Source organism: Hyperolius riggenbachi, chromosome 2, assembly GCF_040937935.1.
Source record: "Hyperolius riggenbachi isolate aHypRig1 chromosome 2, aHypRig1.pri, whole genome shotgun sequence".
Taxonomy (NCBI): domain Eukaryota; kingdom Metazoa; phylum Chordata; class Amphibia; order Anura; family Hyperoliidae; genus Hyperolius; species Hyperolius riggenbachi.
Window position 1 is genome coordinate 258,661,719 of NC_090647.1, and position 17,303 is coordinate 258,679,021.

The following is a 17,303-nucleotide window of genomic DNA, read 5'->3' on the forward strand; positions in this document are numbered from 1 at the left end:
CAGCAACATAGGAGAAAGGCAATTTATGGCTCATTTTACTCTGGAAAAAATGTACTTCTTATTTGTATATGTTTGCACATATTTTAAATTTTACAGTTTTTCGCTGTAGTGCCCCTTTAAATACATTGTAGTAGAGAAACTGTCTGTTTCTCTGGCTGAACTCAGACCCTCTCTTTCTTTGCTGATTTATTTATTATTTATTTTTATTTATTTAAGTATTTATATAGCGCCAACATATTATGCAACGCTGTACAGAGTATATTGTCTTGTCACTAACTGTCCCTCAGAGTGGCTCATAATCTAGTCCCTACCACTGTCATATGTCTATGTATGTATCGTGTAGTGTAGTGCATGTATCATAGTCTAGGGCCAATTTTAGGGGAAGCCAATTACCTTAACTGTATGTTTTTGGGATGTGTGAGGAAACTGAGGTGCCTGGAGGAAACCTACACATACACGGGGAGAACATACAAATTCCTTGCAGATGTTGACCTGGCTGGGATTCAAACCGGGGACCAAGCGCTGCAAGGCGAGAGCGCTAACCACTACGCCACCGTGCTGCCCAAAAAAGATGTTACAACATCTTTATTTTTTTTGTTTTTACTTGTGTTCCTGTCACAACGCTTCCCTATATGATACTTTCATCAGTAAATGTAATTATTGATAACCTCAGAAAATTATTAGATACTTTTAAATTCAACCCAGTTAGTACTGAGTGTTTTTTCTGAAGGGAAGGGAAATGTAATCTACGCCCTGGGACGCCATAAACAAGGCTTCGATTTTAATTACCTGCATCCGGAACCAGGTAAATAGGCTCCAAAGTGAAACGTTCAAAATATAAACAGAAGAAGTGCAGCAAGATTGTAAACCACCACTTATTAAAGTGACAATGAAGTGAAAAAAAAAAATTTACGATGTAATGATTTGTATGTGTAGCACTGATAATTGATAGAACATTAGTAGCAAAGAAAATAGTCTCTTAATTTAATTTTTAGATATATAATTTTTGTTTTAACATTGCATAATTCTGTCATATTTTCAATTACAAGCCACACTCTGGCCCATATGCAATTCACTTTTTCTCCTGAGTTTTCTCCTCGGTGATAATTTTAAACTTGTCAATAAAATGCCGTTTAAGCCACCAGAAAGCAAGAAAATACTCAAAATAATTTAGATGGTACTTTTTCACCTACTTTTTGGTACTTTTTAGTGCTGGAAAGTTATTTTAAATCGAAAATGAAAAATAATCTCCTAGAAGAAAAATCAAGTAAAAAAGTGAATTGCATATGGCCCCTGTATTTTAAACTATAAAACAAGCCGAGCTAATGAACCTCTCAACTTTTGTGCAGTAAAAATCTTATCTAAATCTGTCTCTGACTTGTCTTTGATGTATAAGTGCTCCAGAAAACAGTGACCCAAGTTGGGTTGGAGAGCTCAGAGAAGCTCTTTTGCATAGATAACATCTGAATTTTTTAACTCTTCCTGGAAACAATATGGGACTCATATCTGTGCTACTAATGTTCTAATTCTTACCTGTACGACACATACAATTCATTATATCATAAGTTTATTTTCACACAGATTCCCTTTAACAGAGTCCCTCCAGCATTATTTTTTCTGTCTGCATTGCTTTATCACTTCCAAATTTACATTGCCACTTTATATCATAAGACCTCAAACTCAGTGACGTAAATACTCAGAGACAGAGCAGCACAAATCTTCGATCACATCCAATCCTGTTTTCAGGGGCTGATTTATGAACTGCCCCATGTGATAAAAAGTCACTAGTTCATTGCCAGTTACAGTGTCTAGGGTCTGCTCAATGTGTAATAGAATGTCATCCTAAAGTAATTAATATCCATCATGCTTTGCAGATACAGTCTATCTTCTGCTCATTCAGGGAGTCTGTCAGGCAGGGGAATATATCATACACAATCAGTTCCTATCCTTGTTACTAGAGAGCTACAAAAAGCAAATGTGTAATTTCGTTGACAGTTGCCCATTGACACTAATGTATACATTACCACTTGGAAAACAGTGCAGTGTGTCTGTGCAGCTGTATTGATGTATTTTGACCCCAGACTGCAAGCAGAGACTCTGTAATGATATGTCAACCAGTTTAGAAAGGACATCTTTAACTCCAGGGGCTCGCATTGAGTGATGAGTCAATTCCACTAGCATGCACAGCTAGACTATTGCAGGAAAACGCTTTGTAAAGTACTAGCTTAGAATTCTTATGAATCAAGTGAAATGCTTCTCAATTCTCATACATGATTTCATTGATTATAATGAGAAAAAATGCCACTGTTTTATAAAACATACGATATAATAACCAAGTGGGCATTTCATTTGCGTTATGCAATGTGTCACAGTAAATGTTCAGAGTTAAATCAAACATATGTAATTAGCACATCAAATATGCAAAGTGCAGTAGCCCATAGCAACAAACTAAACCCAAATATCACTGATCTAATACAAGCACTTTTTATGGGCTAATGCACATTGCTAAGTACCTTTAATCTCACCGAAATTGATATCTACTGAGGACTAGTGTTAGCAACAAGGATGTTGAAATAAAGTCTTTAAATGTAGCTGCAGAATTAATGCCTATGATAATGGCACACACATTGGCAATAGAGCCGTGTGATTATTTCTTACTATCACCGCAGTTGAAGGAAATGTATTGATTTTGATCTGCACCAAAGCGTTTGGTTTCTTTCAAAGTGAAATTTGACTTTTATTGTAAAAATGATGTAACATTTAAACTACATCTACATCTGTATGCATTTGTATAAAACGTACATTTTTCCAAGAGTAAAATGCACTAAAATTACTTTTTCCTATGTTGTTGTCAATTACAGTAAGTTTTTAAAGTCCAACAACTGACAGATTTTTGATTAGTCCATATCCTCCTGGGAGTTTTCTTTATTTTAAAAAGCACTTACTGAATGGCATTTTCTCCATCTGAGTCCAACTATCAAAACAGTGTGCAAATGAGTAGGGAGGCTGCAAAGTAGGAAAAAGGGTGCAGGAGCCGCTTCAGAAATAACGGCGCCTCCATAGGTGCATAAAATAAAAGCTGCATTTTGCTGCATGAAAGGGAAAGTTGGGCGCACAGCTTTTAGAATAGCTGCAATATGCAGCTATGAAGGTACATTTTAGCGGATAGATTAGTGGCAAGAGGGGGCAATTTCGTCAGACAGGCTTGCAGAAAACAAAATTGGCTTACGGATAACGAAATATCAGGTGCTCCGTATATATATTGTGCCTTTGTGGAATGGGGTTAGCTTTAGGAGGGGGATTTAGGGTTAGGCACCACCAGGGGAATAGGTTTAGGCACCACTGGGGGGGTCTTAGGGCTAGGCACCACCGGCAGGGGTGTCTTAGGGCTAGGCCCCACCAGAGGGGGGGTCTTAGGGTTAGGCACCACCAGGGTTAGGTTTAGCCATAGTAAAATATTGGTAAGTATTACCAATATTTTACAATCAAAATCCAGTAGTCGAATATCGCTAACTTTAGCAATATTTTACTAGCGGCAATCCCCTGCGCCCTTTTTTTCATGTATGCGGTCAGCTGGCATCTTTGTTTAGATACTTTCCAAGAAATGCTTTTGTAAAGAGTACATTAAATACTTAGTATACCCTATGAGGAGATGGGCTAGTCCAAATCCACCTATGGTAATTGACAACAACATAGGTGAAAAATACTTTATATTGCATTTTAATTTGGGAGCAATGTACTTCCTATAAGAACGTGTATACATGCATTTTTAATATTACAATATTTCGCAATAGCGGTCCTTTATTTAACTGCTCCACAAGTTTTTGTTTCTTTTCTTGAATGTTATGTTATTAAATTAACTTGGTTACAAAATACACTGCCTATAGATTCTCCTCTTGCTTACTGAGTAATCAGTGCTGAAAAAGAGCCAGTATTACTTGCTTTTGACACTTCAGTTTCTGGCAGCAAACTTTAACACTTCCACCTGTCAATTTCTGCAAGCAACATTATGGAATGGCTGTGTTTTATATGAACAAAAACATGTATAGAAGCTACAATAAGGTTTGTCATTTCACCTTGTAATGTATATTTCTCAAATTAAGAGGATGCTTTATTCTCAATACAAGAGGAGTTTCACTTTAACAAAGGCTGAATATTAAACAATTTTTTAAATGCAATTTTGTGATGTCTTCTAAGTCACATCTTCATTGTCCGTGTTAAAGAGCCCTTGAGGTCTGGTTGTTTTGAGCGAAGAATGCAAATCAAAACTTTTCAGCATTGCAATAAGAAATGCATTGGTCTAATTAAAAATGTACCATAATGTACAGCAAGCATAATTAAAGAGGAATCTTAATGAATATGCTTAATGAATAAAATAGCTTATTTACATTAACACAAGCCAGAAGCATCCACAGAGCATGCTCAAGGCCGTCACTCATCCATCCCTATTAGGCAGCCAGCCAACCACCAATATCTGCCAGCAGTCATAGGTGTCTCCCAATATACGCCATCAGTCATAGTTCTCTCTCAGTATGCATCTGCATTAACTGGTGTCCCCCAATATACATCAGCAGCCATGGGTGTCCCCCAATATCCACCGACATTAATAAGTGATCACCGATATATGGCAGGAGTCATAGGTGAACATCCATATAAACCTGCAGTCATAGGTGTCCTCCAATATATGCCAGCGGTCACAGTTGGCCCTCGATATATATACCTACAGTCATAGATGTCCCTCAATCTTATTTGACACTCTTATAGGAGGTTCCCAAGATGTAATTGCAAAATTAGGAATAATACGAGTGAAATGAATTATGAATTTTCTGGACATTTCATATTACAATGTTGCAGTATAATTGTGAATTTCAATGCAAAATTATGATTTTGCAAAATTTGAGGTCAAAACTACTCAAATCGCAGTGACAATCCATGAAGATTTTGCAGCACTGGCCTTATCTTGGGTGAAAGGTAGAGATGGCCTGAGCCTCCAAATTTCAGTTCGCGAACCAGGTTCGTGAACTTCCGCAAAAGTTCGGTTTGCGCGAATTTTCGCAAATCGCAATAGACTTCAATTGGGAGGCGAACTTTGAAAACTAGAAATACTTCCGCTGGCCAAAAAAGTGATGGAAAAGATGTTTCAAGGGGTCTAACACCTGGAGGGGGGCATGGCGGAGTCGGATAGATGCCAAAAGTCCCGTGGAAAAATCTAGATTTGACGCAAAGCAGTGTTTTAAGGGCAGAAAAATCACACTGAATGCTAAATTGCAGGCCTAAAGTGCTTTAAAACATCTTGCATGTGTATACATCAATCAGGGAGTGTAATTAGAGTACTGCTTCACACTGACACACCAAACTCACTGTGTAACACACCGCAAACAGCTGTTTGTGTAGTGACGGCCGTGCTGGACTGGCGCGCACCACGGCGAGAGTGCTGCCCGTGGCGGTTTTCAAGCCCATATGGTCGCCGGGCTGTCGTAGCTCAATGATAGAACAACAGTGACTGCTGATCAAATTTGGTCTGTCCACAATGAAGCAACGACCTTATTATCTTTGGTGTGCCACTCCCCCCCCCCCCCCCCCCAGACACTCATATAGCCGTCGGTCATTGCTTCATTGTGATACGCAAGCCCCTTCACCGCGGCAAGGTAATGATCACGAAGGGGAATCGGCACATGTACATGCCTTTTGTTTTGTAGTTGCAGCTGCACTGCAGCCAGAAAAATTAGGCAGGCATGTACACGCACCAGGAAAATTATTATTATTATTAGCTTTTCAGGAATCCACCTGGAGTCTTGGACCCTGTTGGTGGGGGCGGAGAAGGAAGTCAAGCGGCCTGCGGGCAGAAGTGCTGTGTGGGGAGTGACTTAGTCTTGGGGCAGGTAGTCACACGGCGTGCAGACAGAGATGCTGTGTGTGGGGACTGACTTTTTCGGGCAGGCAGTAGCCCTCAGGGATGGAGGGTGGATATGGAAGGGCTAAGGCGAGGTGTTTGACTAAAGAATGTCCGCATGTCCGACATCACCATAAGATCGCTGGAGCGTCCTGTCCTTGCCTGCGTGGACATGGGAGAAGGATTACTGGCAGTGGTACCTTTATTGCATTGTGCTGTGACATCACCCTTAAACACATTGTAAAGCATACTTGCCAGCTTGTTCTGCAAGTGCTGCACCCTTTCTGCCTTCAGGTGAGTTGATAACATGTCCGCCTCTTTGTGCCTATACCGAGGGTCTAGTAGCGTGGCCACCCAGTACAGCTCATTCCCCTTGAGTTTTTTTATACGGGGGTCCCTCAGCAGGCTGGAAAGCATGAAAAACGCCATCTGCACAAAGTTGGATCCAGACGTACTATCCAACTCCTCTTGCTCTACCTCAGTGATGTCAGGTAAGTCCTCCTCCTCCTCCCAGCCACAAACAATACCATGGGAACATTGAGCAGCAGAAGCCCCCTGCGATGCCTGCTGCGGTTGTTCTTCTCCCACCGCCTCCTCCGCCTCCAAGAAACACCTTTCTCATCATCCGAGTCTGACTCCTCTTCCCCACATGACTCTTCCTCCTCTTCCTCCTCCCCCTCTGTGCTGCCGCAGGTGTTGAGGAAACATCTGGTTCTGATGAGAATTGATCCCACAACGCTTCCTCCCGTAACTGTTCCTGTTCACGCTCCTCCACAGCTTGATCCACCACTCTACGCATGGCACACTCCAGGAAGTAAACGTACGGGATCAAGTCACTGATGGTGCCTTCACTGTGACTTACCAGGTTGGTCACCTCATCATGAGCCTGCATGCATTTTGCATGAATGTCCAGTTGTTGGGCCAGAACATCCCCATCTTCCCAGACTGTATCCTTCTACTGTAGTTGTAGAGGTACTGGGTGATGGCTTTCTCCTGTTCTAGCAGGCGAAAGAACATGAGGGTCGAATTCCAGCGGGTCGGGCTATCGAGTTTCTCCGCTGAATATCGGCAAAGCGTGCCATGGCCACGTAAGACAGCCTGAAATGCCCACACAACTTCCTAGCCTGCTTCAGGATGTCCTCTAAGCCTGGGTACTTTCACAAAAATCTTTGAATGACAAGATTCGGCACATGTGCCATGCAGGGTACATGTGTCAGCTTTCCCAAATTCAAAGCCGAAATGAGATTGCTGCCGTCGTCACACACCACATTGCTGATCTCCAGCTGGTGCGGGGTCAGCCACTGATCCACCTGTTTGTTAAGAGCAGCCAGGAGAGCTGCTCCAGTGTGACCCTCCGCTTTGAGGCAAGACATGTCTAAGATGGCGTGACACCGTTGTACCTGACATGCAGCATAGGCCCTGGGGAGCCTGGGCTGTGTAGCTGGAGAGGAGATCGCAGCACCAGTAGAATTGAACTGCCACTCAGCCAAGGAGGAGGAGGATGACAACAGTGAAGAGGATGTAGCAGGGGGAGAGGAGGAGACAGGAGGCCTGTCTGCAAGCCGTGGAAGTGTCACAAGTTGGTCCGCTACACAAGCACATACTCCCTGCTTGCCATCGGTTGGGCAGGTTGACCCAATGGGCTAGTACAGTATACAGTGAAACTGCGTGTGCTCACGTAGGTAGGTGGGTGCAATGATGTGAACAACAGGTAGGTACATACAGTGATAGGTATTACAATGTGCACCTGTCACACACAGACAGGTACCGGACAGGCACAGTGACACTGCGTGCGCTCACATAGGTAGGTGGGTGCACTGTGAACAACAGGTAGGTATATGCAGTGATGGGTATTACAATGTGCACCTGTCACACACAGACAGGTACCGGACAGGCACAGTGACACTGCGTGCGCTCACATAGGTAGGTGGGTGCACTGTGAACAACAGGTAGGTATATGCAGTGATGGGTATTACAATGTGCACCTGTCACACACAGACAGGTACCGGACAGGCACAGTGACACTGCGTGCGCTCACATAGGTAGGTGGGTGCACTGTGAACAACAGGTAGGTATATGCAGTGATGGGTATTACAATGTGCACCTGTCACACACAGACAGGTACCGGACAGGAACAGTGACACTGTGTCCGCTCACGTAGGTAGGTGGGTGTACTGTGAACAACAGGTAGGTATATGCAGTGATGGGTATTACAATGTGCACCTGTCACACACAGACAGGTACTGGACAGGCACAGTGACCATGCGTGCGCTCACGTAGCTAGGTGGGTGCACTGTAAACAACAGGTAGGTAAATGCCGTGATGGGTATTACAATGTGCACCTGTCACACACAGACAGGTACCGGACAGGCACAGTGACACTGCGTGTGCTCACATAGGTAGGTGGGTGCACTGAACACAACAGGTAGATATATGCTGCGTAATATGTTGGCGCTATATAAATACAATAAATAATAATAATAAATAATAATAATAATAATATGCAGTGATCGGTATTACAAATGTGCACCTGTCACACACACACAGGTACCAAGCAGGTACAGTGACACTGCGTGCGCTCACGTGGTGAGTGCACTGAAGTGAACAACAGGTAGGTAGGTTGCGCTAACGTAGCTAGGTGGGTGCACTGTAAACAACAGGTAGGTATATGCATTGATGGGTATTACAATGTGCACCTGTCACACACAGACAGGTACCGGACAGGCACAGTGACACTGCGTGCGCTCATGTAGCTAGGTGGGTGCACTGTGAACAACAGGTAGGTATATGCAGTGATGGGTATTACAATGTGCACCTGTCACACACAGACAGGTAATGGACAGGCACAGTGGCACTGCGTGCGCTCACGTAGGTAGGTGGGTGCACTGAAGTGAACAACAGGTAGTAGGTACATGCAGTGATGGGTATTATAATGTGCACCTGGCACAGCAGTAATTATACCACCAAGGGGCCAAAGGCCAGCTGCGACTGACTGACAGGGCTGTATATAATGCAAGTAGGCGCCACACACACACACACACACACACACACACACACACACACACACACACACACACACACACACACACACACACACACACACACACACACACACACAAAAAATAGATCACAAGAACAAGATTAGCTCTCAAAAGAGCTGTTGAGGGGTTATTTTTTAGCAATAAGAATCAGCAAGGAGCAAGCTAAGAAGCCTACAAGAGCCTAACTAAGCTTTCCCTATAGGTCTCTGCACAGCAGCTCTCCCTTCTCTAATTAATGCAGGCACACGAGTGAGTGAAAAGCCTGATGCTGCCTGCCTTTTATAAGGGGGGAGTGGCTCCAGGAGGGAGTGTAGCCTGATTGGCTACAATGTGCCTGCTGACTATGATGTAGAGGGTCAAAGTTGACCCTCATGATGCACTTTGGGGGCGAACCGAACTTCCGGAAAAGTTCGCGGTTCTTCGCGATCACGAACTCCAGAAGTTCGCTGGGAACCATTCGCTGGCGAACCGTTCAGGCCATCTCTAGTGAAAGGTGCCAAATTTCAGAATAAACATCTAGCCTAGCCAACCAAATATGCCTTGATGAAAAATCAACTGGAGAATATCCTGGAACTCAACCACTGTCAGTCAGTTAGAGTGAATAAGGTTTGATGTTCATTATTATCATACAACTATTCATGCCTTAGTATACATTGCCTTGTATTGATAGTACAGTTTCCTGAAATGTCAGAATTAACAGTATATAAGATCTGTATTTTGATAACCCTTCAGAGATGGAAAGATTTGCAAAATCTTCTTTAGCTTCTTCAAAGTCCACCTTCTTATGAATAATTGTATATTTAGCATGCAAAGACATAATATGGCTAGAGAATTCATTATACACTGGCATTTTAAGCAATATATCACTGCTTAGTATGCAGTTCTAGTCTCTAAATGCAAAAGGTTGTCAGGCAGTGGCATTTGTGAGATAAATTACAAACCATGACCATCTCTCCTTGGAAAAGCATCCAGAAAATATATAGGCAAGGCATGAGATTAGATAAAAACATGAAAGTTTTCTGAAATAAAATATAGTTTCTACACTTTTCAGGCTAATTTTATATCTTGGTTTTGGCTGAATACACCTGTCCATGCGAGATCAGTAAGCGATGCTCATCTCCAGCCTTCATGAGTTGTTAGCAGTTTTTGTCTTTCCCACCATCAGAAAATAACACAGCTATATTCATTAGTAGGCTTGTGAAGGATAACCATAGGCTAGACAATATGGCAGTCACACATGCAAATTCCTCCTTGAATTGAAACAGGCTATTGAAGTGCATGTATTGAGCTTTCTTCCACAGAAATGAGAATAATACTCTAAACTGATTTTGACTACAGATACAGTACAGTAACAATCAGGCTTGATGTTGCACCTTCTTGTTATCTCATTGTCAGTGTCACAAATGAGATCAGTAAATCTTCTGCATAGTTTGCCATGCCATGTTCAATGCACCCACATATATTACAGGTGTCATGTATTAAGTGTCTGACTGTAGGAAACTTTGCATTCCTCTTCTAGCAACTAATCATATTCTCCCTTCTCTTGCTACCAGCGCAAGTAAGAAAATGTAAAGAATGCCTTGATTAGCGCCTAGGTGTCTTTCAGGCACATGTCTCCATGCTCATCCACCTTCCTGGTCATGGCACTGTTGCCTTGATGGGGATTGTATGCAGGACAAAGCTACCTTGCCTACAGAGATGTACTTGGGGGGGGGGTGCGGAAGCATTTTCAAATAATAATGGCATATGCCACAGCAACATCTAATTATTGAGCATAGGCCTAAGTTAGGTATTTTGCCCACTTCGGAGAGTAGGCAATTCTGTTCTGATTCGATCCATATGTGTGACCCATGCTAGTACCGGTACTTTACGTTTGGCTTGATATTGTATTTTTGACACAATTTGTACTGACCTTGTCTCATATCCAATCCTCTGCTCTGCCTACTGCCTGTCACAACCTCTGCCTGGTAACAGTGCATGTCTGTCTGCTGCATGCTATGATCTCTCCCTGTTTAACTGAGACTATTTTCATTGAATTCTGCTAGTCTAAATGAGCAATACTTCCAGAGAAATAGCATTTTGAAGAAATGCATAGAGCTGGTGACATAGTAATGAGAGGAGATTTGGAGGCTGACATTTTTATTTCTTTTTAACCGGTTCAGCGCTGCAGTGCCGAAAATCTCATGCATCCAAGCAACGTTCACCTCCCATTCATTCGCCTATAACTTTATTGCTACTTATCACAATGATTTGATCTATATGTTGTTTTTTCCGCCACCAATTAGGCTTTCTTTGGGGGGTACATTTTGCTAAGAGCCACTTTACTGTAAATGCATTTTAACAGGAAGAATAAGAAAAAAACGGAAAAAATTCATTATTTCTCAGTTTTTGGCCATTATAGTTTTAAATTAATATACTCTACCGTAATTAAAACACATGTATTTTATTTGCCCATATGTCCCAGTTCTTACACCGTTTAAATGATGTCCCTATCACAATTTATGGTGCCGATATTTCATTTAGAAATAAAGGTGCATTTTTTTCAATTTGCGTCCATCCCTATTTATAAGCTTATAATTTTAAATAATATAATAACATATTCTCTTGACAATTAAAAAGTTCAGACCCTTGGGTAACTATTTATGTTGTTTTTGTTTTATTGTATTTTTTTACGGGGCTAGCGGCGGGCGGCGGGTGCGCGCACGGGCACCACGCAGGGAAAACAGCAGTGCCTATCTGGACGAGGAAACTCGTCCAGATAGGCCGAACTGGTTATACAGTGCCTGGTTGTCCTTCTGACCTAATACTTTTAGCCATTGACACAGTATGCAGATTAAGTGTTAAGTATTCAGTCTTACTACCTGTAGTCTTCCATGTAGTCTTACTACACTAGCTGCATACTCGTTTCAGGTGTATGATTCACGCACGGTTTAAAGAGAACCTGTACTGAGTAAAAATCTTTAAAATAAACACATGAGGTAACTTCAAATGAACATTACATAGTTACCTTGCCATCAGTTCCTCTCAGAAGCTCACCATTTTCTTCTGAAAATAATCCCTTCCAGTTCTGACAACATTTTGTCAGATCTGAAATATATCAGATGCTGTCAGTAAAATATCAGTTGCTGTCAGTTATAGCTGAGAGGAAAACTGATGCACCAGGTAATGTCCATGTTTCCCTATGGCTCAAGTGGGCGATGTTACAGTTTAACTGTGTGCTGACCAGAAAGCTGTTATGGGTAATGGCCATTTTCAAAATGGAGGACAGAAAATTCTCTTGATCACAGTGAACAAACAGGACGCGGGACAGGAGAAAGACACTGAGGAGTAGACTACATGGAAGGTAAGTATGACTTGTGAATGCTTATTTTGACTTTTAATTTTCAGTTCAGGTTTTCTTTAAGGAAAAAATTGATGTAGGACAGCCAGGTATTTGGCTTTCTTTTTTTCTTGTCTTTTCCAGTTTTACTGTAAATAGAGAGTACTTTTGGTTACGTAACGTTTTACCCTACAATACATTTTGCTTATTTTGCCCTGCTTTAGGACAGATTGAATTATATCTAAATGTGTATCCTTTCCCCTTTATCTTGACCTTTATGCAGAACCATAGGAGGAGGAGGCCAGACGCAGCAGCACCGTCCCCTTGGGGATCAACCATGAAGTGTCAGGTAGTGTCCACCTAGTTGTTGCCATTTTTTGACAGTCCTTACTGTCAGTGGGATATCTAGCCTCATATATTATGTTGTGGGGGTGGTTCCACCTGCTTTATGCCTTGGCTGTATGAAACAAACAGATTTTTGACATGTAGAGACAGCTTTGCTGTCAATAGGCAAGACCATACATTGTTGCTAAGTACGCTTGTTTGCTACTTCCTAGTTGCGGGGGGGGGGGGGGGCGGATTGCTGTTGTGGTCCGTGCCCCTTGCAATTGGTTTGTGGGCGAGGGGTAGGTAGTGGTGTAGCCAATGGCATTACTTGGGGGCGGTTCCCTACTACTGGCCAGCTCTAGCCATATGCGCGAGTGGAGCTTTACTCGCGCTCACTCCTCATTGGCCCAGGGAGGTGAATGACTACTTCCGGTCCGCGCTTCCGTTTGGTGGAACGCATTGGGCGTCCAGGAAGCGCTGATTGCGGCCGCCATAGGTGCGCCCTGCATGGCGTCCTCCTCATCTGATCTGCAATTTCCGTAAGTACTGTACTTAAGGGGGGATGTTGGGGGGCTCTTGTTGTCCTGACGAAGCGCCCATTTGCAGGGTGCGAAACAGCTGTCGACCTCTTTCCATGATAACCCCTCTCTCTCCTGCTGCATTGCTGCTGTGGATGTACACATTTTAACTGGATACAAATAAAGTTTGTTTTTTACTGGATGTGCCCAGCCGCTTGTATCTATACAATACTGGCTTGGTGGAACTGTTTTGTTGGGCTTTGAGCACTCCGGAGTAACCCATTACAGGGACCTTGTGCACCTCCTTCTTCTTTTTTGCTACATTGGTATATCTAAATGTGTTCATTTAGCAGTCAGCTTTAAAAAACAAGTATACATACAAATAAACCTACTTTTCATATTTTGCAATGAATTAATAAAGACAGATTTATATTGTACTGTGATATTCTGTCATCCCTTTTGGATATCACTGATACTCACCATCCATATCAAGGCGCTGCATAATGATGGCTAACTCGACTTCACTAGGCATGTAACCCAACGATCGCATTGCCATGCCAAGTTCCTGTTTTGAAATAAAACCATTTCCATCTCGGTCCAACACTTGGAAGGCTTCACGGATTTCTGTTGTAAAAGAGATTGAAGCAGTTTACAGTATGCTCATTTTTTCTCTGTTGATTAAGATAAGAACATGTTTGAGAGGGAAAAAAAACACAAGACAGGAAAATTGTTTGACAGAACAGTTTAATTTACTTACGGTAGCTTATATTTTTTAATTGTAGCAGCACTATTCCTCACCCTGTTAAAGCTAAAGCTGAGACTATGCATGCTCATTGGAGCCTATAGGTTAGCAATATTTTGTGCAGAAAAAAATCTAAAACCTCAATTAATTTCATATGTATTTACTGTAGCTTATGCCTTATGTTAATATAAGTCATGCAGCCTGTAGCTTTTTTTTTATTAACCAGTAATGAACTAATATGCCATTGGAGCAAGGCTTGGTGTACAGAGGCGCCAGAGTAGAATAAAAACGTTTAAAAACCGTCTAAAAAGAGGGGGATGTTCAGGTGGACTTACCTCCCTCAAAAATATAAAACTCAATTGAGTCACAATATATCAATACAAAAATATTTTATTGAACTCCACTTAGTGCAACGCGTTTCGCAGGTGTGGTCCTGCTTCATCAGGCAAACAGGAGTATAACTCAATGGGTCTAGATGCAGAGGCGCTCACTTCTGCATCTAGACCCATTGAGTTATACTCCTGTTTGCCTGATGAAGCAGGACCACACCTGCGAAACGCGTTGCACTAAGTGGAGTTCAATAAAATATTTTTGTATTGATATATTGTGACTCAATTGAGTTTTATATTTTTGAGGGAGGTAAGTCCACCTGAACATCCCCCTCTTTTTAGACGGTTTTTAAACGTTTTTATTCTACTCTGGCGCCTCTGTACACCAAGCCTTGCTGAAATCTTGAGTCCACCCTCGGTGGAGGGGTGCTACCCCATTTCCTATCTACAGAGAGCGACATCTTAAAAACCTGAGTGGGGTCAGGTTCTAATACTCCCCACCTGCACTTGAAGTGGTTGCCTATGGGTAACCCATGTTTGTGAGTATATCTAAATATTTTGCTTTTAACCACAACCAACTTAACAATACTACACCATATCGGGCTCTCGATTTCTCTTTGTTCTTCCAAGCATAATATGCCATTGGATTTATAATAAATCACTGAACATACTTACAGGCACTGACAGTGCTGAGCAATGTGTGCCATTAATTAAACATTCATATTTGTATGAATGGAACCAATTCCTCTAGGTCAAGGTGAATAAAAAGGCTCCAGATAGGAGTAGACTCCCCCCAGATGATCTCCCACAATTGTGTGGCAAAGATAATAAATGCGAGGGAGGGAACATCTAAGTGTAGCTTAGTCACACTGCACCCTTACTCCCTTACCCGGGATCTTATATTGAACACTCTTCTGATTTTAGGAAAACCCTGTGATTCGGGTCCCCTCTTGTAAGTGAACTTTTTAATATATTTTTACCTTATTTATGAATGAAAAAAAGCTACACTTAGATGTTCTCTCCCTTGCATTTATTATCTTTGCCGCACAATTGTGGGATATCATCTGAGGGGAGTTTACTCTTATCTGGTGTCTTTCTATCCACTTAGACCTAGAGGAGATGGTTTAAGATCTGTGATCTCGCTGTTTGGAACTAGGAATCTGTTGCAGATTTAACACATGCTGAGCTTACAACCTTATAAAGTGGGTTGTTAATGTCTGGTAAGCCTTTCAAGTTTACTTTATTGCATATACCAAGTGTTTGTGGAACATTTGGGATTTCTGGGAGGTTTTTTTTTGTCTGAGCAGGTAATTCAGAGGTAACCAGACATAGGAGAAGAAGCGTGGGCCCTAAGTACATTCTGTTAATGTTAAACCTTTTTATATTGCTTAGGTCAGTTTTGGGTCAGCTTAAGGTAAGGGTGAAATCTTATGTTATAACCATTTTTATAATGTAAAGGTTATGGTTAGGGTCCATTAACGCCATGGGCACTGCACTGTGGTAAAATGCAATGCACAAACACATCACAATTTTATGTTCTGTTAATCTGTATGAAATAGTTCTGACCCATGGATTGCATTAATTTTAATCAACACTACAAAATAGCTGGCCTTGCATTGCAGTATAATACCACACCACCAGTGTTACATAGGGCTTAAATCGCTAAGACAAATAGCATGCCTTATCCGAGTTAACACACCTTATCAGAGATAACACTCCTTATCCGAGTTAACATGCCTTATCAGAGATAACATGCCTTATCAAAGTTAACATGTCTTATCAAAGTTAACACACCTTATCAGAGAAGCATTGCGAGAACTACGAACCCGCAGGGGCTCAGGGCAGGACGAGTGGAGCTCTCGTCATTGCCAATTAGGCATAAATTCATTGCGCTTGCTATGCTACTCTGATAAAGTGTGTTAACTTTGATATGGCGTGTTATCTCTGATAAGGAGTGATAACTCAGATAAGGCGTGTTATCTCTGATAAGGCGTGTTAACTCCAATAAGGCATGCTATTTGTCTTAATGAATCAAGCCCATAGTGTGAAGTGGACCCTAGTGTTAGGCATTAACTTATAGGTGAAGTTAGAGGTTAGACTTAATTTCCTAGCAACAGCTAAATAAGATCAGTCTCCGGGTTACTCTAATGGTGCCCATACATGGTACAATGTTTTTATTTTTTTCAATTAGATAATTTTATTCAATTATTTCGTAAGATCAAATATAAAGATTTTTCCAACATGTCTGATCAGATTTTTATTGAAAATACAGGATAATCAGTCGTTTTTCTTAATCGAAAAAATATATATTTTTGACTTTAATTCGATTCAATCGTTTTGGTCAAATAAACAGGAAAATGTAATGTTTTTACTGTACCATGTATGGGTACTATTAGGGTAATTGGAATAATGTTTGAATGATATGGTGCTGAGGTGTCAGTACTAAAAAACAGCTAACAACTCAGTACTACTTATGATAAACTGCAGAAAATATACTGCCATAAAATGAATAGCATCTCCCCCAGTGTATAGGTCTGCATGGCAGGGCTACGGAGATAGAAATGATTCTCTCACATCACAGCAAGTGCCGTCACACACTGGCACAAGTGAAAACAGGCCCTGAGTGGCTAAAATACGCATCTTCATCAGACATGATAAATCATTTTATTTAGATTCAGTTAACTGATACATGGAGAGAGAAAAGCAAAGTGTATTTAAAAGTAAGCATACTTAGGTGGCGGCATTTTTGGACTATATTTATTTAGTAACCAGTTGCATTCATTTAACTGACAAAATGATTTTCTGTCAGGGAGTTTGAAAAGTGTGTAATATATATCTCTGATACACCATTAATACTCCTACACAGCTTAATTTTTAGATATATCTGAGACAGCATTATTACAGTGACTGGGAGTAATGAAACACAAGTATACAGTACTTACTGACTAGAGAGAACAACACATTCATCCTCATTTAAATGATATTGATGACAATGTTACAAGTGATGCACTTATTACAGGTTTAGAAAAATATCTGGCAGAAATTTAGATTAATTTTCAAGATTTACAGAATCTTGTTATCTTGTGCAACTTCTCTATAATGAGCAAAGGTAGCTGTCAGTTCTATGATATTGT

At 41.4% G+C, this 17,303-nt stretch overlaps 1 protein-coding gene across 8 annotated transcripts in view; it reads right to left on the reverse strand.

The window, feature by feature from the left end:
* Window positions 1-17,303, reverse strand: part of CALN1 (calneuron 1) — a 416,505-nt gene that overhangs the window by 198,522 nt on the left and 200,680 nt on the right. For all 8 annotated transcript variants that reach the window (XM_068265345.1, XM_068265342.1, XM_068265340.1 and 5 more), the window contains one exon: window positions 13,579-13,722. In XM_068265345.1, the coding sequence (XP_068121446.1) occupies window positions 13,579-13,722 (144 nt within the window). The remainder of the gene's footprint in view (window positions 1-13,578; window positions 13,723-17,303) is intronic.